Source organism: Convolutriloba macropyga, chromosome 11 (genome assembly GCF_964194025.1).
Source record: "Convolutriloba macropyga chromosome 11, txConMacr16.3, whole genome shotgun sequence".
NCBI classification, from domain to species: domain Eukaryota; kingdom Metazoa; phylum Xenacoelomorpha; order Acoela; family Convolutidae; genus Convolutriloba; species Convolutriloba macropyga.
In genome coordinates this window covers 14029448-14056523 of record NC_134478.1, presented here as the reverse complement: position 1 = coordinate 14056523, position 27076 = coordinate 14029448, and the positions used below count along the sequence as shown (strand labels likewise).

Sequence of the window (27076 nt, the reverse complement as noted above, 5' to 3'; positions counted from 1 at the left end):
TCACAGGAAAAGATATCCATGAGCAAAAATTGGCTGAACAGCAAAAAGCAGGGCTGGCGTAAAAGTTCCTAACTTTCGTACACGTGAGAATTGAGGCAATTCAAGCCTTCAGAAGTAGAAAATTACCAGAAACGTGTTAAGCGTTCGAAAAAAGTTTCAACATCAATGGTTCATTTACTCGGTTTTCAAAGACAATTTATGCAGCCGGAAAGGCTCCAAAATCAAAGCACAAGATGATCGGTATCCTTAGATCGGTATATGGTCACTTCATGGTAATTGTTCGACACTGACTTTGAGTTGCGCTTTAACCGCAAATTGATTGAGTTCAAAAGGATAACAAATGGAGGAATCGCAATAAGAGGCAGTGAAATTATCAATAAGATCTACGTCATCTGTTGCGAGATGATGCTGGACTTTTTCTCGAATCTTAAGTAGGAACTGTTTCGTTGATTATTTTCAACCGTATAGGTCTGAGTTTTGGCACGCTTATAATGATTTTGAATCGGCCAACCCTTCCTCTTGTAAGGCTTTAGAACCGATTATCGATGCAAAAAGCACAGTTAGTTTCTTCACAGAAGCTTGTGTTGACATTTGTTTGGTCTATTCTTCCTCCGATTGCACCCATAGAAAATTATATAGACTGCATCTCCTCTGAATTAAATTCCCCCGACTGTCGTTCGAGAGCAATTTGTCCGACGTTAGTCGGTTTATGTCTTCTATTTTTGTTTTCTTCTCGGTTAGTCATTTTTGACGTGCCTGCCTGTATAACAATATAGGGGTTTCAAAATAGTAGTTGCATATGGTCATTATTATACCGAGGAAACGAAAACAAATATTTTGTAACCGTGATCCCAGAAGTGTGTATATTTATTTCTATTAACATGGGAATTGCTGTCTCCAATGTTATTCCCTTTTTTCATGTACGAAATACAATAGACAGTGTATTTTATGTCTTAAAATAATGACGACATTTCTAATGCGAGAAATAATTCATGTTTTGATTGAGAACAGCGTCTTGTGAAAACGTTAATCCTGTCTTCATTCCAGGTTCAAACCTAACTTTCAAGTTTACGTTTTGTGGTTGTGTAATAGAAATAAAATCTTACCTCCAAATGTAAGCGTCGCAGATAAGAACTTAGTTCAACACTCGGCATTTAATGTCAAACATGGTCATTGGATTAATTCCAAACATTGCCTCAAAGATCCCGTCTTGAAAAACTGTCAAGCTGTCTGCCATTGCGACACACATTATAAAAGTTTGACGGAGGATTTCGCTGGAAATTTCAAGCTGTGAAGTAGGCTAGGATATTTCCCCAAGATGCCGATTTATGCCGGTGGAAATGGCTGTTGTCATAGCAACCACACTAAGATTGGGCAATCACCGAATAGTGATAGCAGTTTTACATCGGTGAGTTTGTGGTGATCGCCGCAGACTAAAAAATTCATCAATTTTATGCAATCTTTAAATGATTTCTTACTAAATCAATACGCTGCTTCATTTGAGATACTCCCAAAGTTCAACTGTGTAAGAGCTAAACGAACAGGTCAACCGTACTCGTCTTGAGAAACAGAGAAAATTGACAACTTCCCGAAGATTAGTCAGACCACTTTTCAGAAATGGGGAGTCGACTGATCAGAGCTACAACTGATTTGAGTTTTGACACCTTTGTAGTGGAGAGGAACTTTATACTCAAACTGTTTTTGTACTGTCGATTTTGACTGGTCTGTATATTTGGTGCAGAAAGTAATGATTGGTATCATTGGAAAATCCCTTAATCTTTGGAATTTCATCTTCTTGGACGAGTCATTGAAATCAGAGTTTCTGGCTATGATCAATCCAGCCTCTTTGATAAATTAAGGTTAGAATCCATTGATTCTGTTTAGTTGGCCAGTTTTATGAATGAAGACAGTTTTCTGATTTTCATCTGTCTGTATGAAATCTGTTTTGCTCTTATATTTCTCTTGATCGACAGTATTGCCGTAAACTTCTGAATGTTAGAAAACTGAACACAGGCCAAAAGAAAGCAATCTTTGAGTATATTAAACAGATGTCTTCTTGAAGGTTTTTTGTTGAAGGTGAGAGCTTTTGTGCATTTTAGCTCTATAAATAACTTTGTTTTTATATAAATTTATTTTCGTTTCACCCATGTCTATTAAAGTAAGTTGTGAAGAAATAAATTTCTCTCTTAGTTATTCTTGGTAGTTAAAAAGAATTTTTATCTAATATTTGGGCCTAAAAGTCAATTTAATGAGGTTGATTTTCTGGTAAACATTTGTTTTTCTGAGATGATCAAGATAAAACACGCAAATCTTTTGCAATTGATTTCAGCTATGAAAAATGAAAAATCCTTTATCAAGTAGAAAGAAGGGCTTCGTTTTTGAATAAGTGTTAATTACACTGTAATAAAAGTACAGTGCTAATCGAGATTTTTGTTTTTAAAGTTAAGTTTTGAGCGACAAAAAAGATTTTGCGTTATTGGCCAGAGCATCGTTTGCAAACGCATGTTAACGAGCCTTGCTGTTTATACTAATTTTGGATCTTTTCCTTTTGCGCCCCCTCCTGTACGTTATGCTCCCCCCAGTTACAGAGCACGTGCCATTACATAGTAAATTATCATGTAAAAATATGGCACGTGGGTCTGGGGGGTGCAAATAATATGTGCCCATCTAAGCTGGGGACACAAACGGAAAAGATCCTTAATTTTGTTCATTTTGAAGCGAATTTTGAAGTCGCTAATTTTGTTGTGCATCTTTTTATGCAAAATTTTTTTGCTTGACCATTTTGCCAATTTCGCTTTGAAATATTGGCTCGGTTGTGTGATTTGACTTTTCAAGTAACCTGTGTTTTTCACGATTGTCTAATTTTGAGTGTTAAAAATTGCTCCGATTCAAATTGAACTGATCAGTGAACAAACTTAATTGGCGGTAGTTTACTACTGAAAGTCCAATGAAACGTGCTCCCAATTTTTTAAAAGTATTTCTTTTTCTAAATCTTAAGTGATATGAATTAAACTTGAATGACAACTACTTGAAGCCCTTTAGTGAATGTATTGATGAAACTACACTCATTCTCATGCGTAAATCACATCAACTCCTAAAATGTCTTTTGAGAGCAATTTGCGCGACCAACTCAACTCGCTTTATATTTAATGCATTTGATAACCCAATCAACGCAAATTTGAATTCATAAAAACTCAGTAATTTTGAGATAAATTTGTGACTAGCATTATTTAAAATCAATTTGTTCTGCGGGTTCTTTGTCTTTTTAATTAGGTATTTACGTCCATAGGGCATTTTCTGCATTAAATCCCAAACATTTTCTGAATTCTTTTTCTGTACATATTCTAAAAATTCTGTACACATGCTAAAAAATTTTTTTTCAGAAAAGAAAATACTGCAAATCAATTTTTAAGTTTTCAAAATGGATTATTTCTTAATTTTTGTTCTATTTGGTGTTAATATTAGCTACTCCAATTCTTCAATATATGCAACAAACAACAAAATTGTTCGTTTTTTGTGGATCGAGTTATCATACAGCTTAAGATCATGAGTAATTAACAAACTGTACTAGCTGATGTAATTGAATTTGGTTGAGGCTCATGTTTTTGCATAGTCAATATTAATTAAATGGACTTGACTTAAGTTGACTTTTAATAAAAGCAGATGTTTTCGATAGCCGTGAAGTTATGCAGGTAAAAATATTTTGAATTTTCTTGGGACGGTCTATTTTGAAATCTGTTCACACATTTGGATGATTTTTAAAGTCAAATTGGAATGCTGATTTTGTGCACAGGAAGTGAAGCGAAAAAGCGTGTGGTTTTTGTGGCGTGATTTTTTTTACGCCAATTCGATGTAGAGTTGGAAAATAATTAGAAAATTAAATAGTTAGAACAATAATTCGCTTTCTCGGCATTTTTTGTTCGTGTTGCAATTTCATTTCATTATTTGTTTATTCGACGTTTTTGGTCTTTTTTTGCAAATGGTTTTCAGATCCATTGCGTTTAGTTTCTATGTATAATTTCTAGTTAATTCAAATAAAATTCTTGAATTTTATTTCCGGACTTGTCTTGCTATGCTTTTTTAAAATTCATTCTTTGTTGAGAACATTTGATCTGTCGCCAAGAAGTCAAAAGTGGAACTTTCTTGCTGAGTTTTAACACAATGCTGCTGAATTTATGTGCCAATCTTCATTTTTGCTTTTTTATTTTACACTTTTATGTCAGTCGTTTAGAATATATTGATCACACTTACCTTAACTCACCCAAGAAGATAATTTCTATGCTCTAATTGAATATAAACTCTAACTCTAGAATAAATTCAACAGAGGTAACGCACCCTGATTTTTATGAGATTATATTTATTGTTATAAGGCTATACTATAAGACGAATGGGATTTGAAATCAGAATTTTCTTGTCTGGTTGGCTTCTTTTTGTACCAGTTATCTTTTTAACTGAGGTCTCAAAAGTATATCGCGGCTGTTTTCCAGCAATTGGCTGGCGATGTTTTAACCGATTTTTAAAACTTAATCGAGCTTTAGCTTTTATTGGTAATCAAACTATAAATTGATTTATTGACAATTTAGTAATTTTTAAGTCTGAAACGAGTTATTGGCCAATGTTGAGAATCGAAGTGCAAAAGTCTCCAATTTTTACAATTTATTGAAAATTTGAAGATGCAAAGATTCTTGGCTTGACTACAAACAAGGATACTCAAGTTCTTAATAGAAAACGCAAAATTTTTTGCCTTGCATAGATTGATTCTTGACTACTTGTTTGTAAATTGTTGGCATTGGTACCTGGATAGCCGTTGTTTTATTCATTGTTGTCCTCCTATAATAAGGTTCGTATGCTGAGTTTTTAGTATCTATTGATGCAAAAGAAAAATTTTTGAAATGATTTGTTGTTTCCTAATTGATTTTTGATTTTGTCCCATCTTATCGGAAAAAAAAGTATAAGTTAGCTTCGATAATCTATTCGAACTAATTAATTGGGTACAGCTGATAGTGTAATGAAAGTGCTGCAAGGAATACAAGATGATTGAGTCAAGTGTATGTTGAATCAAGGTCGAGTTTTTCCACTGAAACGCTCGTTGTCTTTATAATAAGCCTGTATTTTTTTGAGCTTGGATATGTACAGTAAAAGTTCCGGTACAGTAAAGGTCATGTCATTTGTAGTATCTGTTTTCATTCTCTAATGAGCATTACATCAGAAGCACTGATGAACATTTTTAACCTGATAATGATAGGTTTTATTCACTAATTCTACCTTTATTGGGTTAAAAGGCTCCTGGCTAAAAATAGCGCATTCTAAACCTATTTTCGAACGTGTACGAAGGCTCCTTCTCTTAATGGAAAGATTTTTAGTTGATATTATTTGACCACTTTCCGTAATTAATATTCACATAATGTTTATTTGCGATTTCTGCGGGCCGTTCTTTGCCTAGCCGCGAAATACGAGACTGACAAAGGCCATGTGAGGAATAACTCGGCTATTGCAGTGTCTATTTGCGATATCCGCGAATAAACACTTGCCTTTCTTTTTCCAGAGGGAAACCTAATTTATTGTTTTTTTAAAAAAGAAGGGAGAGGTGAGAAAAGTATAAAAAAGTTAAAGTAGGACCTATCAGCAAACTGAAAACTTGTTCTTACGCAAAACTACAGCAAACCAAAATCAAGGCCAGTTGCAGTAATTAACTTAGTTGTTTCTTTTTTACATTCTCCAAAATTAGACAGACAGATGATTTTAAATAAGCAAACTATTCTTCTACAGAACATACGTTCCCTTCAGAAAAACTTTGATCTGCTAAACATTCATTTAGAAACTTTAAAATCTAAACTTATAGCCCTTTGCCTGACAGAAACTTGGCTTAAGAACCACTACGAAACGTCACAATTCTCACTAAAAGAATACCAAAAACTATGCAGTTGTGAGAGAAAGAAAAGAGGGGGTGGCGTAGGAAATTTTGTAGTGAACAATTTGGATTTTGTTGAAGTGAAAAGATGCGATCACAACGATCTGCAGGCTCTTACAATAAAGATTAAAGCAGATAAGCAGCTTTATCTGATGATTACTTGTATATATATTCCACCTAGAAAACAAAACCTTGTGAATTTTCAAAAGCTAGAAAATTAATTAGATACCTTACCAATTGATCCTGAAGATAAGCATATACTATGCGGAGACTTCAACATTAATTTTTTGGTTAATAGTACAAACTTCCGGAAAATAGTCACTTTGCTAACAGGAAACAAACTCTCTATAGTTGAAAACATTAAACCAACTCGGGAAACCTCGAGCACGAAATCAACACTGGATGGGTTTTTTCAAACACTTTGTGTTCTGTCCACACTACTGATTCCGGCATTCCAGACCGTAATCATACATTAACACTAACATTTGAACAATCTCTGGAAAACTCGTCCAACAGGCACGAAAAATTTACAAGAAAATGGGCCAAATTAGAGAACCGTAAATTTGTTGAAGAACTCAACAATATCTTGATGGACAATTGAAAGTAATTAACTGTAAGGGTAGTGAATGGTCCCCGGATAAGGCTTTTGAAAAATGCATGAAATTTTGATTAATACCCTAGACGAAAATCTACCAATATTAGATTCAACTAAAACTGGAGAACAAAAAACATGGATAGATAACCAGGTGAAAAGTGCTGCGGCAAAAAAAAGTTTCTGAGAAAATTGTGTCTCCAAAACCCAGATAATAATCTGCATAATGATAAAAAGGCTCAATGCAAATTTGTCAGAAATCTAATCAAACAAAAATTAAGACATGTTTACCAAAATAAGATCAAAAAAGAAGCAGCCAATAGCAAAAGAACTTTTTTCAATCTCTTCGATGAAACATCGGGCAAAACGGAACCGGCTCACCACAGTAAACAAACAGTAGAAAACATAGAAACCTTTAACACTGCAATTATTGGAGTAGAGCTAGCAAAAACGTTTGATACAAAGCAGAGATATGACATCGAAACTAACACAAATAACATGTTCTGTTTCCCAATGACCAGTTCCGAAATCACTGATACACTGCAAGTGCTTCCATCAAAGTTTAGTTTAGACTGCCACAACATAAACTACTTTTTGTCTAAGAAAAGTTTCACGGGCAGTTAGTCCACTACTCGAAACATTATATAATGAGTGTCTGATGCACGGCTTATTTCCACAGTGCCTAAAAATAGCCAAAATTGCGCCTTTTTTCAAAAACGGTGATTGCAGCGAGCCCACGAACTACAGACCAATCTCACTTCTTCCAGCAATTGGCAAACTGTTTGAAAAATTATTATATAAAAGAATTTATACGTTTTTGAGCAAAAACAACACATTTTCAAAAACTCAATTTGGCTTTCGAAGCAAATTAAATACCGTTGACGCCATGGCTTCATTAACTGAAGAAATCAAAGCAAACTGGTTTAAATCAAAAAAACTTAACTAAATGTACTCTTATTGATCTAAAAAAAAAGCTTTTGATACAGTGAACCATGAGCTACTGCTGAAAAATTGTGAACACTACGGACTTCGAGGAACGGTACTGAAAATGCTTGAATTCTATCTGAAAGACCGACTCCAATACATTAAAATAGGAAAAGTTGAATCTGAAAAGAAAAGCGTTAAATGTGGAGTCCCACAAGGATCAATTCTCGGTTCACTGCTTTTCATTATCTATCTAAACGACGTTCCAACTCTAAAATCAAAGGAAAGCACAATTATGCTTTACGCTGACGATACAGTTGTTTCTAGTAAAGGTAGTATTGAGACCGTAGGAAAAAAACACGATGCCGCACTAGCCGCAGGTGCTGGCTGGCTTCATAAAAACAAGTTGACAATAAACACAACAAAAACAAAACACATGGTGTTTGGAAAAGGACGCAATTTAAACCAGCACAGAACGACAATTGATCGATCAGAAATTGAACAGACCAGCTCTTTTAGGTGTCTAGGATTAATATTAGACAACTAGTTGAATTTCAAAGACCATATTAACTACGTCAAAGAGAAGCTTTTAAAATTTTGTTTCCTTTTTTTACCGACTACGCCTTATTTTCACAAGAACACAGCTTCTAAGAATTTTTAAAATATATGTCAAACCAATAGTACAATACGGAATTATGATCTACGGATCTACTAATGAAAACTTTTTAATTAAATGTGTTAATTTTAATTAAAAGTATTTAAAAAATGATTTTTTGGAAACGTAAATACGAGTCAATCGAGCAAATACGAATTCAAAATTTGATAAGCAACGCCTCAGAGTTACATGCTTTTGAAATATTTAAATTACTAGTAAAAACTAATAAAGAAAGCAAACGCTAAGTGAAGTTTTTTCAACTATAATAGCGGACTCCGACCTTAATGAGATCATGAAAAAGATAAATCGTGGACTGTATGTAAAAATTAGCAGACAAAGATTCGATAGTAATTCATTGAAATGCAGAGTTCTTAGGATGCTAAAAATGGCATTGAATTATAACAATCTCTTTATTGAAGATGTAAGAACATTGAAAGAAGTAAACATAAAAGAATTTTGCCATTTATTTTTGAATCTTTATATAATTGGTCTTTATATAACCAGGACTTGCTAGACACTCTTTCACGCTCATTAGAGCAAAATTGTTGATTGCTCGAACATTTTTTTTAATATTCATTAGTTCAAGAAAAATTGCACAACTCTTCCGTGAGGCGCCTGAAAACAAACCAGACAGGTTTCATGGCGACCTTGTAGTGTCGCAAATTGTAATCAATTGTATTTGTACAATGTATGTTTTTTTTCTTGGTACTATTTTGTGATTACGGCACTACGAACAATTTATTATTATTATTTGCTCTCGAACGAAGTTTGTAGCAATTATATTAGTCCTGTTGATCTTTTTACGACTCGAGAGGAGTATTGGTTTTCTGCAGGTTTTTTTAGCTAGAGCAATTTTGTTCATGACTTGAATTATGACTTCTTCCGTTTCGAACATTTACCTGTTTTTGATAGTTGACTTCTGTTTTCGAACTTTAGCAGTGGATAGTTTGTAATGCATAGTAACTAGGAACTGCTGATGATATTCAAGCTGAAGAGGTCATTTTGCGATTTTTTGATCCTAAGTCACTCTACTTATCTAAACTAGACCCCAACTGCCTGACCCTCAATTAAGCTAAAGCTAGCCTCACTATGGCTAGCTACTGACGAAGCCAACCGGTCGTTTGAGAGCAATTCGCCCCACGTTAGTCGGTTATGTTATTATAATCCTTTAGTTCTCTAATCTTAATTTCACTGGTGTAAAAAAGCTGCTTTTATTAAATGCAAATTTTGTTGATGTTTTTAGACCATTTTTATCGACGCGTCATAAATGAATAATTTTATTCGATGAAGTTTTGAAGGTCGATTAAACAGTCAGCAAATCTAGAGGTCCCCTAGATATGAAAGTTTTTCGTTAATGCATTCGGCTTCTGAAATGATTTATCTAGTCTGAATCGTACAGTCAAATGACTGTTTGAGATTGTTGAAGAAACACAGAATAGTTAGCTGGTATTATTTTCTTTAACATAAACAGAAGTGCTCAAATTATTGAAAGCCGCATAAACCGTGTTGACTACTGACAAAACATAATATTGTTATCAAATTGTTAAGTCAATTGTGTGACATTTTCTTTCCTTTACAGCTTACTCGAAGGGTTGCGGGAATTTTGGCGGAAATCGCAAAGTGGGTTCCGATCAACAGGACGGCAAATCAAATGGACGACACTATTTATGTGTCCGATGGACGACAATTGCATTCACTTCATTGTAAAATATTCCTTAAGCATGGCTCCGTTGTCATCATTCACCGATAATTTAGTGACAGGCATCCAAATTGATTGGATCCAGAGCAACATCCTGCAAAAATTGTGCACAGCTGTCCATGGCCATGACTCTCATCTGCTGGGGGATGTAATCTGGAAAAAAACGGGGCGATCATCGCAGTCAAGCCACGACAGGTGTGAAGCCCGCTCACCGGCCCGTCAACTAGAACTAATTTATTAGCGGATATTGAGTTTGCACGTATTAATTATATTTGCAGTCCATTGGGTACAAAATTGCGGTGTCGTCCATTTGAAACGCCGTCCTGTTGAAACGCCCCTTGTAAAGTTATATGTGCTGCTGAGATCATTTTTGTGTTAAAGTAAGTTGATTAATATTGGAGATGGAGAAGCGAGTGAACAGGGCTTCAATGCATCAATACTATGGTTTTTGTCGATACTATTTGTCAATAAATATTCACTAATAATAGGACCCAAAGATCACAAATAACTCGAAAATATAGAAAGCTGTTGACTATTAAAATCGACAGAGTCACCTAATTACCTATGGGCTACTTCTGTGCTCATCTTATTGTTCCAAAATGTTCCAAAATTAGGGAATAAATATATGCAAGGCCGGCTTGTTTTTTCTTCAGTCAAATTTTTACTATTTGCTTACGCATAGCAGAGAAAGAAATACCATCTTGCAGCACTTAGCGGCTACTTTTGATTTTTAATTAATTATTGCTAATTTTATCGCGGGATGGGAGACGTGAGTTTTTTAAAAAATATATATAAAAGAAAATTAAAGAAGGAAAACGAAATAAATTAGATTTACGACAAAAAAATTAATGAAAAAGATTAAAGAATTGAAGACTTTCCAGTACTTTTTCAATTCACTAAATTGTTAAATATACTAACAAATGTGAATAAATGGACGTTAAAAAAAGTGGTTTGATTCGAAGAAAGAGTATAGAACATTCTTGTATATCATTTGAAGTGAAAATTTGAAAAATTCTGTGGGAACATACGGTAACCCTAAAACTCATGTCCCCTTGTTTTTAAGAAGTAATTCGGCAGAAGATTTGAATAATTGATGCTAATAATGCTTGCGACTGGAACATCAAAAAACAATTTCTGGGGAAAAAGAGGACTCTTAATTTTTGTTGGTTGTACTGGATATAATGCCTTAAGCTTCAGTTCTCCATTAGCCTACAAACAAGCAGTCTAGTAGTCCTCTTTGGATTTTTTAGTGCTTACTTTCACGCAGTGCAAGAGCCGTCTTTGACTTTAGGAAGAAAAGGTAAGTTATAAATTTCAGAAATGTGGAAAAATTAATTTTTCTGTAAATTTCTGCTAATTTGAGCTAAACCTTAAAACAGTTTCTTGTCTTAAATATAGGGATTTCTTTTGACTATTAATTTAAAGAGTTGCCCTCTAATATAATATTTGATCCCCGCAGTTTGTAATGACGTGAGCAAAGCACGAAAAACTTATTTTCAACTTCACCTCACGGTGATCTTCCTGACACTTAAATTTCCCCTTTTGCCTTGCTTCTTCAGTTGATCTACAACAATGTAAAGGAAAGTGTCTGTATTATGTTGTCTCCTCAAATTATAAAAACAGACGTCAAGCCCTTGTTTTTTGGCGAAGAAAAATTTTTCTGAATTTCTGAAAAAAAACTTGGGCATACCAGGGATCCAGTTAATTAGGTGTTCAATTTGACTACAAGTTAGTTGAAACAATTCGATATCGGAAATTTGCGTACAAGAGCAAAAGGGAAATAGTTTTTTAGAAAAAGACAAAAAGTTCTTGGACTATGTAGCGCTCTTTTTCAAAAAGGCGTTTTTTCCACTTTAAACCTTACTTCCAATTTTTTCTCGCTTTCTGCTAAAGTTAAGGAATTTAGTTACTTTCAGAGTCCACCAGCGAGAAAACTTATATACACATTACAAATTCATTCGCAAAATATCCAAAAATTTAACTTGATAATTTGTTTCTTTTTATCATGTAAACAAACAAGAGATGCCCTCGAAAAGCTTTTGTTTGGTTGGATTGTGATTTTGCATATGTTTTTTGGATATGAAATAGTAATAACTTGAAACAAAGTATCCTGAAGTAACCTAGCTGAATAACCTCAAGTAAATTGAAATAACCTAACTTAATTTTAGATGAATTCCTCATACTGTAAAGTGTATTTTTGTGAGAAATTTTCTACTAGATTTTGATACAAACTGATTCCTAAGAGGTTCACTAGTACAGCATCCTGGTAATAAGTGCAAATGTTTAGAAAATTGAGATAATTTTGAATCTTGGGCTATTCATTCCGATCACTTCCAGTGACTTCGTTTGGTGGCACGATATAGCGATATAGCTGACTCCGTGAATAGCTGTTTTATCTGGCAAAAAATTACTCAGTTTTGGTTTTAAAAGTTGGCAAGATTATCTCAACTTTCGACCTGAGCTTATTACTTTAAAATCATTTTCAAGTCAAGTTTCGCCAAAAAGTTGCCGCTTTGCGACATGGATAATGAGTTTTTCCTCTCAGAAGGACAAATGTTATTTTGATAAACGTGAGACCTATGTTGGAACATACTGTGCTAAGCGCAGTCTCGCGCGAGCTGTCTTCATTAACATCTATTCACGATTTTATTCTCACTGTCATTGAATAACTGTAGAAAAAGCTCTATTTTTTTGCTTTTTCTTGCATTGAATCAAAATCGATTCTCCTGTTAGCCAGCCTGGTAAGCTTTTCGTCTCTTTTTGTCAATTCATATTAAGATAGTTGCTCGTACATAATATTCAGATTTTATAAAGTTAGGTGGCAAACAGATCGGCTCAAAATGCATAGATAGGCATAGAAACATTGAGGTGGGTCTTTTTTATTTTCTTGTCAGAATCTCTGTCAGAGAGTCGCAATAGTAACTCAAATTTCTGTTACTTAACATAAAGGATTCTTCATCACGTAACTTGAGAGCATAAATGCAACTAGTGAAGTTAATATCTCAGGTTTTTCACGATCTAATGTGGAGATAAGCTTCGTAAGGAATACTCGCCAAAATTTTCGTTGTTTCTTGGTCACGAAACCCGAAACGAAGCCTAATTATCTGGCACAAGCAGACTTGTAAAAAAGTTTTCTTGATTGCCTTGAGATTGGTTTTAAATTTTCCGAGCTTTTTTGGTCCTTGCTACCCTTTTTGACCGCAAAATAAGAGTTTTCATGTGAGTTATCAGTGTGCATTTCAGATTTTAACTAATTATCTCTTTGGTAGATTATCAACACAGCATCAAAAGTTGCGAGCTATCGGGAGAAAATAATTTTAAAAGTTTTTTTAGTTTTTGCTCATTTTCAAAGTTCAAAATCTAGTTTCTTTCGCAAAGTTTCTCGATGTTTTTATTTTTCGGCCTTAGTGAACTGCGGAAAGAAGACAACTTTACTTAAAGTCTGGAAATGAATGCCTAATTTCAGCACAAACTTATTGGTAAAATTCTCTATATGAATAAAGCATGAAGGCAAATCTGTCTGCATTTGAATGTGATTTGTTTTGATTTCTATTCAATTTTTTTCTATTTTTCATATTTGCAAAGTGAGGCAACATGGTATAGTTTAATTTACATTAATTGATTCTGTTAATGTGAATGTCTTCCATTTTGCTCTCAAAAAAGGATATTTGTAAGCAATTGTAGAAAAACGGAATTTCTGAATCGAATTATATCACTGTTTACTTTTGCATCAATCATTTTTTATTTTAATCGACTAATCAAATGAGATTGTGCGTAATTTAAATTTCAAATGTCTACATTTTGCACTATATAGTAGCAGAATATTGAGCTTTTTCTATTTTGTGATTTTTGTAGAAAATCTTTTTTTTCTACATAAAATTGCAGCTTGATTGAGGGCCTCCATAATAGTGACGTTCTTCTCTTAAGTAAAATCAATCACAGCTGAAAAGAAACGGTTTCATTCTTTTCATCTCGGATGCATTCAAAGCTTCGATGTACCCGTCCGTCATAATCACTCTAGCGATTTTGAGTATCTATGAAGGCGTTTCTATGTGAACTTCTGAGTAATTTGAAACCAAATATAGTCAGAGGTAAACAAATAGACAAGTCCAACTTTAGTATGTCATCAATTTTGTTCATATCTTTGTTCAATTTGCAACATATTTCAAATTTGTGGCGTAGAATTGCCTTGACTTTTGAGAAAGGTAGTCAATCATAAACTATAGTATCAATTGTAACTAAGTTTGCTGCTTTAAGAGCAATGGATCACAGTACTTTTATCATTCTTTGTGCAGTTGCTGTCACTTCTTTCATTCTGAGCTCAGAGCAGTCTATCTCTTTCCACGTGTCACCAGATGAAAAATACATAGAAATTAAAAGAGAGGGTTCGTTTAAAGTGTGGCTCGACAACAACGATGAAGATGCCGAACCGGTTGAAATATTTCTCAACGTTTCTACGAATAACGATGACGTCATATTCGTAAGCGAGTCTGTTTATGTTTCGGGATCTAACAAAACAACCGTTGATTATTCCACTGATAAACCGGGAAACGCCAAGATTTCGTTTAGTCTTCCACAAATTGAAGATTATCTGAAAATAACGGGAATTCAAGATACGTATATTCACGTTTACGTAATTAGAAGCCACCCTTTAGACATTTTCAACGATGTGATCGGCTGGATTTATTTTGTGGCATGGAGTGTCTCGTTTTACCCCCAAATCTTTGAAAATGTCAGAAGGCGAAGCGTCGTAGGGTTGAATTTTGACTTCTTAGCCTACAATCTTCTTGGCTTTTCCGTATACAGTGTGTTTAATATAGGGTTATATTGGGTCCCGTATATTCAGGACGAATATCACGATGAGAATCCAGGTCAGTTGATTCCGGTCAAACTCAATGACGTCATTTTTAGCATTCATGCTACTTTGATAACTATGGTCACAATTTCAACCTGTTTCTTCTTCAAACGGGATAAACAAAAAGTGAGCTGGTTCTGCAGAATTTTCGTCATTTTGTCGCTGTTGGTCATTGTCGTTTTGGCAATTTTCACGCTAACGGGAGACTTCAAAAAGTGTACGTGGTTAAACTACATAAACTGGATCTCGTATATTAAGCTTGCGGTGAGTTTTATCAAGTATGTCCCTCAAGCGTACATGAACTACAAACGGAAAAGTACAGTTGGCTGGAGTATCGGGAACGTGTTGCTGGATTTCACAGGCGGCTCTTTGAGTATTCTTCAGTCGCTCCTGATTTCGTACAACAGCAACGACTGGCCGTCTCTGGTCGCGGACCCGGTCAAGTTTGGTCTTGGATTCTTGAGTATCATATTCGATATTCTGTTTATGATCCAGCACTATGTGTTGTATCGCCATGCGCGCGATGACGATGCCGACTTTTCAAGGAGCTACAAGATTTTCGACAATGTTGATACAGAATCGGAACCATCGTGGAACCCGTCGGCTGATTACTTAGCCGAGTCTTAGCCAAAATCAAGTACTTATTTATTTTGAGGTATAGAGTAAAATGTTGGCTTTTTCCTATGATAGCCCCCTCGGAGTGTGATGTAGCACCTCGCCTTGTGGAATTCTATTTCTTCTTTTCAAGTTAGTCGTGCAGCGTGTCGCATAAAATTGACAGAAGTAAACGTTTTTTCGAAGTCACTTCTCAGAGTTCAAATGTCGAAGTTTAAACATTAGACCCTGTTGATAAAAAACAGAAATGGAAATAAATAGGAAAACCATTTACATTGAAATCAATACACTGATGTGCTATTGCACGTATTGGTCTTTTGAACATTCGCTTATTTTATTTTTTGAGACGCAATGAGAGATGGCTTAGGTTTTGTCCCGCTAAGCTACCAATTGGGCTGTAAAATGAAGACCAACATTTTCCCCTTCATTATTTAGGCAGTGCTGCACAATTTAATTAGAATATTGGATGAGAGAAATGCAAATGAAATTTTATTTTCTACCTATGTTATTTTTTATAATTGGAACTTAGATGAAGGTGTAGTTCAATGATTAGCTAGAATAAATTGTCAAAAATTACTCTTTTTACATTAAGTGTTTGTTTGTGTGATTGCATTGTAATATTTTGAAAAGATTAATAAAAGGTATAAAAATGAGATGAAGTGGACTATTCGTGAATCGAAATGAGTGTAAGTGAGCTATAAGAAGTTTAGTTTCGGGAAAGATATGTATTTTGTTAAGCGTTTGTTTTAGCGTGCAATTTAAAGTCACTTTGAAAAACCTGGGTTATAAGTGTCTGAAAAACTGGTTTATTAAAGTCACAAATTTTTAATTGGTGCCCAAAACGAATGATGCAATTATTTTGGGGCGTTCGACTGAGCATTTAATTTGTTGTCCAAAGAAACGGAAACCAGAAAACTCCGCGAGGATCAAATCACGGTACACTTTAATAGCCGCACAGCTATATATGGCGTTATTATTGGCCTAAAGTGAATTTAGGTCAAATTGCTGAAGAGCAGAGAGAAGAGAGAGTGGTTTCTGTTCATGCTGTTTTGTTTGAGAGAGAGCAAGAATGCTAGGCGTGAAAAATTTTTGTTAAGCGGGCATTTTTTTTATCACGTGCGGTTTTCAAAGCAGTTTTTTAGCTAAACTTAGTTTTTTCAGAAAAAGATGTTGGTATCGTTTAGGCAAACTAGTAATAGTGCATCTGAAAGCTTTTTTGACCCCCTGAATCAACAAATGATGTTTATGGTTCAATTCGTCTTGAAATTTGTATAGCAGTTGGGGAGTCCTGTGGTTCAGTTTAGCTGTTTGAGTGGTTTTGGTTGAGTGCTGAGTGGGTAAGCAGCTGAACATAACCAGTAATATAATTGCCGATTGATTGATGGTAAATAACATTTCAGCCATTTTGTGGATAGTTTCATTCAAATGTTTTGTCGATTTTTTCGACACTGTCCGTCTTTTTTTCTTTTTCCCGTTTTTCTCTATATGAACTATTTTGTTGCCTCTTCTGTCAATTGGCAGCCGGTTAGTGAATGAGAACTAACTGTTTGGAAAGTTTTTTGCCAGTAGTCCTTCTGGAGCCGCAATTCGTGATATTTTTTTCAGTTTCCTTATCAGTTTTTATCAGTTAATTATCCATCGTTGATTTGCCTGTTCTTCTCAAATTGACTCGCATTATCAATTAGGAGCTTCATTTGTTTTAATTAAGGCAGATAATATTCTACTCCGAGTCGTCTCCGGAAGTCTTCATGTCTATGATTTTTAAGATCTTACATATTTTCATGATTTTTGAAGTTAAATTGAAGCGATGTTTTTGGTCACGCCGAAGCAGGAAGTAGAGTGGAAAAACGAGTGCGTTTTGGTGTGAAATTTTTCTTTTATTCTAATTTTTCAGTAGAGTGAGAAAACGGTGTATGAACACAAATTTGCTTTCTCGCTAGTGGTTTTTTTGCTCACATGCGGCATTTACATAGGATTTTTTTGTAAATGGTTTTCCCAATCAAGTCGTAGGCCATTCTAGGTCTTTTTGGCGCGAAATTTTTTCACTCTAATTTTAAAGTAGAGTGGGAAAACGGCTTTTGAATAAAACTTCGCTTTCTGGCTAGTGTTTTTTTTGTTCACATGCGGCAATTTACTTTGATTTTTACTGTTTTTTTTTCAATATCTTTATAGGGATTTGTTTTGTAATTGGTTTTACCAATCCATTCATAGTTCATTCTAGGCCTAGTTTTTTGTCTGAACAAAATTTCTCTTTCTGGCGAGTGGTTTCTTGTCTGTATGCGACAATTTCGCTCCGATTTTTACTGTATTTCGATTTTTTCTTGATTGGTTTTTTTTCTAATTGGTCTCCCCAATCCATTCACAGTTCATTCTAGGTGTATTTTTGTTCAGTCAAGGAAAATTTTTGGAGTTGTAGGTCAGGACTTGACCTGCTTTGTTTTTTATTTCGTCAAGATTTTTGTTACGAGCAAATTAGGTCACAACCACTTCAAGTCTGCTTTTTGTTCCTTTGGTCATGCAATTTCAACTGAAATGCGTGCGCGACGTCATTTTTTACTCTTGTGGAGTGAGTTTTTGTTCATCTTAGTGATTAAGTTTTTGGGTCGCACGTGACTTACCTCACTCTCAAAAACGACTTCCTCACTCTGAAAATGACTTTTCTTAATTTTACTTCCAAAAAGATAAGGTCAAGCTAAAGTGTGTCACCCTAGTTGAAGTTAATTTGAAAGCACCTAACTAAGAGAAGCCCCAATAAGGTGTACAGATTCGTATTCAAAGTATAAAATCTCAGCATTAAAGCTTTTTTTCGTCTTTTTCCTTTTTACTCTCTTTTTTGAGACTGCAGACGTACGAAGCTATTGTGGCTATTTTCTGCGGGCAAGCTGCCAGCTATTTTTGTTCAGAGTTCTGATAGTCTATGTAGTTCACGGTGCTCTGAAACCGCTCGAGAAGAAACGCTCAATTTCATGGTGTAAGAGGCGAGTTTGAAGTTCTAGTTATCTTTCCTGAGAAAGATTTATCTAGCCGGCATCCCCGTCCTTTTGCTCCCACCCCTATCAATTAAAGCTACCTTTTTCCCAAAGAAATGAAACTACTATGTACCGCAACTGCTTAAGGTTTGAGAACAATTCATTTGAAGTTAATCGATTGCTTTAAATGTTCAAAAAATTTGAATTGTGTTGGGGCGCTGTCTTTTTACAATCCAATGATTTAGATTGTACTGGTGCGCTCTTTTAACGACTCGGAGAGGAATGTTGGTGGAGCCTTTTGATCGGTAATTTGCTGGATTCTTGAAGCAGGAAATGAAATGCGTTTTTAGGTTAAATTGAAGAGCTGAGTGAAGAGAGTTGTGTTCCTGTTCAAGCTATATTTTTGAGAGAGAGAGAGAGAGAGAGAGAGAGAGAGAGAGAGAGAGAGAGCTAGAAAGGTAGGTGTGGAAAAATTTTCGTCGAGGGTGCAAATTTTTTTGATCACGTGTGGCATTTTCAAAGCAGTTGTTTAGTTTAAATTCCAATTTTTGTCTATCAGAGATGTTTGTATCGTATACCCAAATCAGTAATAGTGCGTTTGAAAGCTTTTTTGACTATCCAAATAAAAAATATGCTTTAGATTCAATATTTAGCGTTTTTTTTTACAAATTTTCCATGTTGTACGTTTTTTTCAGCAGTTTATGTATTCTTCTTTGAATTTTTATAGCATTTTTTGGAATAATTCTGCCCATTTTAAGCTTTCCGCTATAGTTTTTCTTGTTACATGTTTAGTATGGAGCTATTTTATACGTTTTGATCCTAAAATGTGGCATTCAAGGTCAGAGAGGGCACTTTTCACTGAGATAAATAATAGAATTTTGTTAATTTTTCCGGGTGTTTTTTTTCTTTTCTTTACATTTTTTCTTGTTTAATAAGTTTTCGCCAGGTGTTGGTTGGGTAAGTGCCTGAAAGGCAGCACTAATAAAATTAATTTGCCAAGTAATTGATGGGAATTAGCCTTTTAGTGTTTCGGGGATAGTTTTGTTCAAAAATATTGTCGAAAATTTTTTTACAAAATTTTAAATTCCTTCATTTCCTTTCCCTTTCCTCGGTTTTCTCTTTATAAACTATTTTGTCGACAGGTTTTTTCCTGTAGTTGCTTGGGAGCCAGAATTCGTAGTGAAATTTCAAATCATATTCTTTATGTTTATTGTCTTTATCAGTGACCATCTGAAGCAAATAATACGGGTTAAGATTTCCTTTGAGCAATTTTTACCATCTTGCCATATTGAATGCTTTTTTGCAGTTTTCGAATTTCGAATTCTTCTTTAAAGTTTTTGGGAGTTCTCTGATTCAATTTAGTTGTTCTAGCTGTTTTGGCTGCCTTTTCATTATTATTGATATTAGTTTTGAGTTGTTTTGTTGAAAATAATTCAGCAATTTTAAACAAATTTTAGCGGAATTTTTTGTTTCTGGACTACTTTTTCTGAAATTGTCTTTCTCGTTATAATTTTTCTTGTTCAAACTGTAATTTAGATCAGTGTCATATTTTTTTGCAGAAAACTGCTATAAAAAGCTCTGTAGACATTTTTCACTGGAATAATTACTCTAAATTTCTAATTTTTTTCAAGTTTTTTTTTTGTTTTTATAAAGAGTTTTTGATTGTTTTTTAACGTTTTTGACAGGTGCTGGATGGCTGATTACTTGCACAGAAGATGCAGTGAATTTTGCGGATGATTTTGTTCGATTATGTAGAGGCTATTATTTGATCTTCCTTTCCTCGCTCTTCTCTTTAACTCTTTTTGTTGACTTTCTTTTGTCAATTGGCGGTCATTTAATGATTGTAAACTAATCTACAGTGTCTTTTGCCAATAGTTGGAGTGGCAACTTGCAAAGAAATTTTTATCAAATGATTTCTGTTTTTGTCAAATTTTTAATTCTTGTCATTTGTGTTTCCTGCTGTCGTTTCAGAATGATTAGAATGATTAAGTAGGAGGTGCTTTTTGTCAGTTATGATGGTCATTTCTCTATTTCCGGTCCTTTTCTGATTTCCTCCAGCTATGTTTTTGTCAGACTCTTAGCCTTTCGGGTAACTATACTCTAAGTATGCAGTTCACCTAAACTGTTATGCAGATCTGAATTCATTGTGTGAAGGGCAGTTTTTAGAGTTTACCCTCACCGCACTTCCGGATTTCCTCCGGCTTTGTTTTAAAAATTCTATTAAGGTTTTTTATTATCTAAAATGTCAATGAGAAGTCAAATCGAGTGGTGATTTTAGTCCCGCTGGAGCAGTTAAAATAGCGAATTGGTGGTAAGGTTCAGAGCGTTCAAAATTGTATTCGGACTTCATATTAAATTGAGTGAGAATGAGGTGTTTGACCCCAAATTTTTGGTTTTCGAGAATGAGTTATTTTTAAGGAGCAACAATTTAACGTCTGTATTCAGTGCTTTTTTCTGAAGTGCTATCAAAAAGTTACACATGTGTTCTAAATGCGTCTGTTTACTATTGTTTTGACTATTTCTATAGTTACATTAGAGTTGTAGTTGCGTTGGGTTGGTGTTAGGGCTAAAAAGAATAGGTGACAATTTAGTGAATTTTTTGCTTTCCCTAATCACACCAGAAATGTTGAAAATCTGCATGAAAATCATCTGCAATGTGGCTTAATGGAAGCCATATGATAAAAGACAATTTTTCATATTGTCTCACTTCCCAATTTTTTCAGACTTGCCATCCGTGAATTCAGTTTGCTTTTTTGAGGCATTTTGCGTTTTTCACTGACGTACACATTTTTTGTGCTTTGTACGCTTTTTCAGTCTGTTTTGTTTTGTCAAGTTCGATCCAAGTTTTATTATTCTTTAACTGTTTTAATTTTTTATAAAAGCTCATACATGCTAAAAATAATAATCAAATAGGCAAAACATACACATTAAATCTAGTTTTGAATTTCATGTTAAATTTGAATTTGTATCAAATACTTTCCATACTTTTTGCGTGCATTCTTAGTTTTTTTTAAGTGTTCAACAATAACTTAATCTTGGTTTTTCCAAGTTTGCATCTAAATTTGAATGATCGTCTTGGTACGGAGTGACTGCACGTGCAGTTAATATTCCTCCCCATTTTATTTCCTAGTCTCGTAGTTTTCATTAGCCGCTTTTCTTTGGGTACACTTAGATTTTTAACTTGACAAGAAAGGTGACTGCTTGTGTTGTTCTTTTGAAGTTTTTGTAACAGTTGATTTACTTTTTTTTGTATTTCTTCTGACACTAAATGTCAAATGGAAACTTTTTGTTGTTTTTTCTTGTCATTGTACCTTGTGTGTCTTGATGCTACTTGGGACATAAACAAGAATTGAGACTGCTCGTCTAGTTCTTTTATGGGAAACCTCGTTTTTTCTTGTGGTTTCAATAAAATGTTAAATATAACGATATTAGAGTATTGAAATAAACGTTTGTTTGATTATTTCGTAAAGGTGTCTGAGGCCTGCCAGTCCAGTTAACTAGGAAAGTGTTGTGTCCACAGATCTTCTGTCCGAGTTCTCTGTTTGAAATCTTAATTTTTAACGTTTCGCTCCTTAAGTTCTCTGTGGATTTTTCTTCCTAAAAAACAGAAGGACTCTGTTATAAATTTCTGAATTTCTGGACTTGATTCTGTAATTATTTGACAACTAGAGGACAAGATAATCTTTATAAAACCAAGGTTTTTCTCCAAATCGGGCTTATAACTTTGATGGCTTTCCTAATAACGTCAATTCATAGTGAAGCAGATTGTATTTCCATTTTTTTCAGGGGCATAGACTGAAGATGAGAAATCTCAATTATGTACACAAAAATTTTTCAAAACCTTTGAGATTGAGTGAGTTCATTGAAAGGTTATGGAATACACGTTATTAATATACATTGAAAACATTTCAATTGATAAATCTTCACCTGTTTCCAATTGAACCTGCGAATTGTGATTTTTAGCCGAAGAAAACGTTTGAGATGCAACAGAATTTATTACAAATTGAAGACTATTTTTTCATGATGCAATTTTTGCCATCAGTAAATATGAAAACAATTGCTGTTAAATTCAATAAAAGCAAAATGGGCTCAATTTTTGACGTTTTGACTGAATTAATTACAATAGTTTGTTAAATACTATTCCGTTTGCATTCAATGTTTGTAAGGAACATTGATTTTACAGTTAGTAACGGATGTGAACGAACTTTTTGCAAAAAATTAAATCTAAGTGTGGTAGTTGGTTTTTTTTTCGTTAATGTTACGTTTTTTCGCTCTATTGTTATGGCTCAAAATTTGCAAACGTTTCAAAATATTTCCTCAAAAAATTTTACGATGATTTATTATTATTGATTTATTATAAAAGTTGACCGATCAAGAATTTTAAATCTTGTCGTTTTTGTGAAAACTGAAATTGGTTAGAGTTGGCAGAAAATGAGGAAAAATGAAATAGTCCGATTTTTACAAACTTTAGACCTTGAGATTTCCGTGAAAAGGAATTGAACGGAATTTTGAATCAAACTGTTTTACGTTTTATGCCCTTTCCTTTTTAATGACCAACTTCACAATAACTGTATTGGTCGGCTAACAGTTTCCAAGCTAAGAGAGCAAGCCAATTGAGCATAAAAAGTTACCTCACTAAATGATGTTTTTATCAAATTTACCGTTCTTCAGTTAAATCATATTTTATTTTTTTTTACAGATTTCTGTCTCGAAATTGTGAATTAAAATGTCCTGTTATGTATGCTGCGAGGCACATGGAGACAACGAGTTGTTTTCTTGCGAAGAAATAAAATGTGTCAGTGACGAAACTGAAGCTAAGGCAATGTTGTGTGAGGATTGTATTATAAGTCATATCAAGCGAGGCCATAAAATTCTGGATTCAAAAAGTGAAGAACCACTAGTGTGTTGCAGTCACAAGCTGATTGTTTCTATCTATTGCAAGAATTGCAGAAGTTGTTTGTGTGTGAAATGTTTGGTCGATCATGTTAACCATGAAATACAGACGATTGATACAAAATCCAAGGAAGTCAAATCGCTTGTATTTGATCTTTTGACGGGTTTAGAGGTTAAGGAAAAGCCGTTCAGACTGGCGGCAGATTTGATTGAATCATCGGTAGCGCGTCGCCGAAATGATTTGGATGCTCTGAAAAAGTGCTTTGAGGATCAAACTGAAGAACTGCGTAAAGATGTTTTCGAACAAATCGAGTTGAATTCAAAATTTCTTGATGGGAGGATTGAAGAAGTAAATACGACTGTGGGGAACCTTCTTAAACAGCAAGAAAAGGCACGTAATCTCTTGTCGGTGAATAATGCAAGAGTCGTCGAAAATTTTGCAGGGGTAGATCAGGAAGCCAAGTCGGTTCTTCAAGATTTAGAAAGTGCAGAACAATTAACCGAGTTTCGATTTATTGCTACTAGAGAGATGAAAGAAAAGTTCAAAGCATTCAATGCTAATCTGGTGAAACAAATTAATATCTGTGAAGTTGACCCCTCGCAAGAAAAGCATTTCGTGGCGAGTGATTTTACCGGAGATTTGATAGAAATATCAGCGTTCAAGGCGAGTTTGAAATGTTTCTACTGTTATCCAATTGATCAAACATGGTTCTATCGCTGCATCTCAGCTGATAACGCATTTGCAGATGTAATTGATCGTGTGTTTCCTGTTCAACCTTTTGGGGATAACACCTGCGCTATGATTCTGACGACAGATTCCACCGTGTACTTGCTCAACAAGGAATCTGGTAATATCGAGAGAGATGAAAAATTACCAGCTGATTTTCAGCAAAATTCGGCAAATTATTTGTGGCCACATAGAACGGGTGAAAAAGGTTCCGAGTTTGACTGGGTTCTCTGGAACGCTAAAGCAAAGCGTTTGACGTTTACCCACGACATGAGTTTGTCTATTCCGTTCAAATCAATGCCCTTTATAAAAATGAGCTGCTATGTTTGGTGCATGCTGGTTTTTGTAGGCAGTGACAAGTCTGTTATATGTGTTGACATAGCTGAAAAGACGATTCGTCATATCCCCCCACAAGTGCATAAACTGGACAAAATAGATTGTGTTTCTACCTATGGTATCAATCTGATGTTTTTGTGGTCTACAAGCACGAAATCTACTGTAGTTTTATCACTTCTCGAGGAGACCAGGCCTGAAAACGATGTTGAATGGCAATTTAGTGGTAAATTCAGCTGGGATGATCAGAAACAAACCACGCAAATATCATTGAAAGACGGCAAACGTTTTAATCTGCTGCCATATTATCGAAGTGAATGTAGCGAAACATCAGCAACAAAGAAACATTTTCCTGTCTTCTGTGTCAATCGGTGTGAAATGGATTGACACGTTTCGCGAAGGGTAAAAATTCAAATATCGGTTAGTTTGTCTGAAAGATCGAATTTTACATATCCTGAACTTGTGTAGATTAATTAAAATTTGGTCCTTACTCAATGTTAGTTTTGGAGCTACAGTTCTTAGACTGAAAATGATAAAATATAGTTTTTCGTTTGTTCATCACTCTAAGTAAATGTTTTGGAAAACCCGTACCAAAAAGTGTAAAACTGTCTACTTTGCAATATCAGTATCAGGAACGCAAAGCATTCTCCTTACTATTTTGAGGCCACTGGATTCTACGAAAAGCTTATCAGTGTTGATTCTATTCTCACTAATTTTTTGAACAGCGAAAAGCAATATAATTTGTCCCTAGCCCTAGGAATGAAGTTTTTACGGCTTTCGAACAAGGTATGATCAGACAAAGTTGTATTTGTAAAGTTTCTGACAGCTATACAAATACCAATCTTGTGCTGTGAGTGAACCTAGCAAAGGTTTGAATGCTCTGTGAGATTCCGTCAGAGTGACATCTTTCTACCGTCTAATTATTCGTTCATTCATTCTTCCACTTTAATCTGGTTTCCTCTGCTAAGAATTTGATGACTTTATGTGAATGAACTCTTGTTCATTTCTGTGGAAATGATAACTATTTTGCCTCAATATAGAACTGATTCTTCGGTTCACTTATTCGTTTCCTTAAACTGGTGATTTGATTGATAAAACGGTACCAGAATGTTTCAAAGTAAATTGGGCGATTTATTTTTTGGCCGCATACAACACGCGTTTGAATGATTTAACTGGTAAGGACAGTGAGAAAGTGACATTTTCAATTTTACGATTCATTTGAGCTGTCTGTTTTGCTTTACTGTTTCCTAAATAAAAATGGATTGCTATGAGTTGCTGTCGTTTTCTGTCCGATTGTTGACACTTTTATTTTAAAGTAGTATAAATGCAACAATCATGGATCAATTATTGATACTCACTGATTTTAGATATGGTGGGGCTAGAAAAAAGTTGTTTAAGACATAATTGAAGTAATTAACAAGTAGTCATTTAGATGTTCCACAGTGTCCTTTCATGTGGATAATAGTTCTAACAGTTTTAGTCTCTTTTGAGTGCTTTGGATGCGTGATATCCACTTTTAGCTCCTGCACTACGTTGTTAACAATTGTGTTTAGGCAAAAAAATCGTATTCTAAATTAGAAAGAAGTGAGATTTCTCTAAAACTTGACAATTTGTTATGACTGGTGTTATTGTCTAAGGTAAATGGAAGTATTAGCATTATTGCAGGTTTTTGTTAGGTTTTTAAACAACTGAATCAAGCTGATTCCCCGGTGTTCTGTTTCAGTAGGCCTGTTCTTTGGGCCTGTACCTCTAAAGTTAGAAAGGTAAATCTGCAAGTACTTTGGGTAAGTTTTTCAGGTTTCTGCGTTTACAGCTGTTTTATCCTTTTTTTTTGGTAAACTGAACGAGTTGTGGACTACAGTTCTAGATGGAAAAAAGAAGCATGTGGCCTTGAACTACTTCGCACACGGGATTTTTCTTCTAAACTTCTAAAATCGTGAAATCTGTTCTAGCCTGTCTTTTTCTGCAGCTAAATTTAAAAAGTTTTATAGCTTCTATTTGGACTCTCATTTGGTATGGAGTTCAAATTTCAAGTTTCTTCTCATTAGTAACAGAGCTAGTGATGTTCTACTACTGTTGATTCTTTTTTAAAAATAAAGGTTCTTTCCCGCGCTCACCTATTACCATTCTTCACTCTCAAACCCCCCTCTAAAACACGCATATTTCTATTTCTTCGTTGGTTTTGCTTTTGCGCAAATATAACGTGGTTTATACTATATAGCAATCGTTATCTTTCTATGCCACTAATACGCGAGCCGTCCTGCTTAGTTTTTCTTGTAATTATGAGAAATTAAAACAGAATTTCTGAAATTTGAGTAAAATTTGTTCCTGAGTTTCTACAAACAATGAATATTAACCACTGGACAAATGCGAAAAAATGCAAAAGCTGTCGAGTTGGTTGGGCATCATATGTTCCTCTCATTATTTTCATTTATCTAATTGTTACGTAGTTATTAAATTATATTAAAGTGAGTTGCAGGAAATTGTTAAAATCATTTTTTGGCAAGAACAAAAAACGAGATTTCACCAAATTGTCAATTTCGTTTGTTATAATGCAAAATTTGTCAAGTTTTTAAAACGTTGATCACTCAATTAGGTTCAAGAAAATCGCCCTTATAATCATTAAACTTACCATTACTTTACCATAAATATTGTGAAAAACTTTGGAAAATAGTGTTCTTTAGCACCAATGTAGCCAAAAACTAATCCTTAAAAACTCCTCCCAGATGTTTTACACTTGATTGGCTTTCGTTATGGTACTTATTCCGATATTTATGCCTGTGGACGGAAAATGGCTGAGCAGAAAGAAAACCCATTGAGCATGAAACTTGTTTTTATCATTGAAGTTTTCTGCAGGTCTTTTTTACATAACCTATTTTCCCTCTCTGAAATTAATTCTCGGA

The 27076-nt window shown here is 34.5% G+C and overlaps 3 protein-coding genes across 4 annotated transcripts in view; all 3 read left to right on the top strand.

Annotated features, from left to right (window-relative positions):
• LOC142349618 (protein FRG1-like) overlaps window positions 1-27076 on the top strand; it is a 281897-nt gene that overhangs the window by 212241 nt on the left and 42580 nt on the right. The gene's annotated exons all lie outside the window — the stretch shown is intronic.
• LOC142349882 (cystinosin homolog) lies at window positions 13928-15827 on the top strand. The gene has a single exon (XM_075401720.1). It carries the CDS (start codon window positions 14043-14045, stop codon window positions 15261-15263), a length of 1221 nt encoding a protein of 406 aa, XP_075257835.1. The 5' UTR covers window positions 13928-14042; the 3' UTR covers window positions 15264-15827.
• On the top strand, window positions 22878-24731 carry LOC142349907 (uncharacterized). Its single transcript, XM_075401753.1, has one exon. The coding sequence runs from the start codon at window positions 22947-22949 to the stop codon at window positions 24558-24560; it is 1614 nt and encodes a 537-aa protein (XP_075257868.1). The 5' UTR covers window positions 22878-22946; the 3' UTR covers window positions 24561-24731.

What these genes read in the sequence shown, in the direction of transcription:
- LOC142349882 (XM_075401720.1), top strand. Translation starts at nt 14,043, where the DNA reads ATGGATCACAGTACTTTTATCATTCTTTGTGCAGTTGCTGTCACTTCT.
- LOC142349907 (XM_075401753.1), top strand. Translation starts at nt 22,947, where the DNA reads ATGTCCTGTTATGTATGCTGCGAGGCACATGGAGACAACGAGTTGTTT.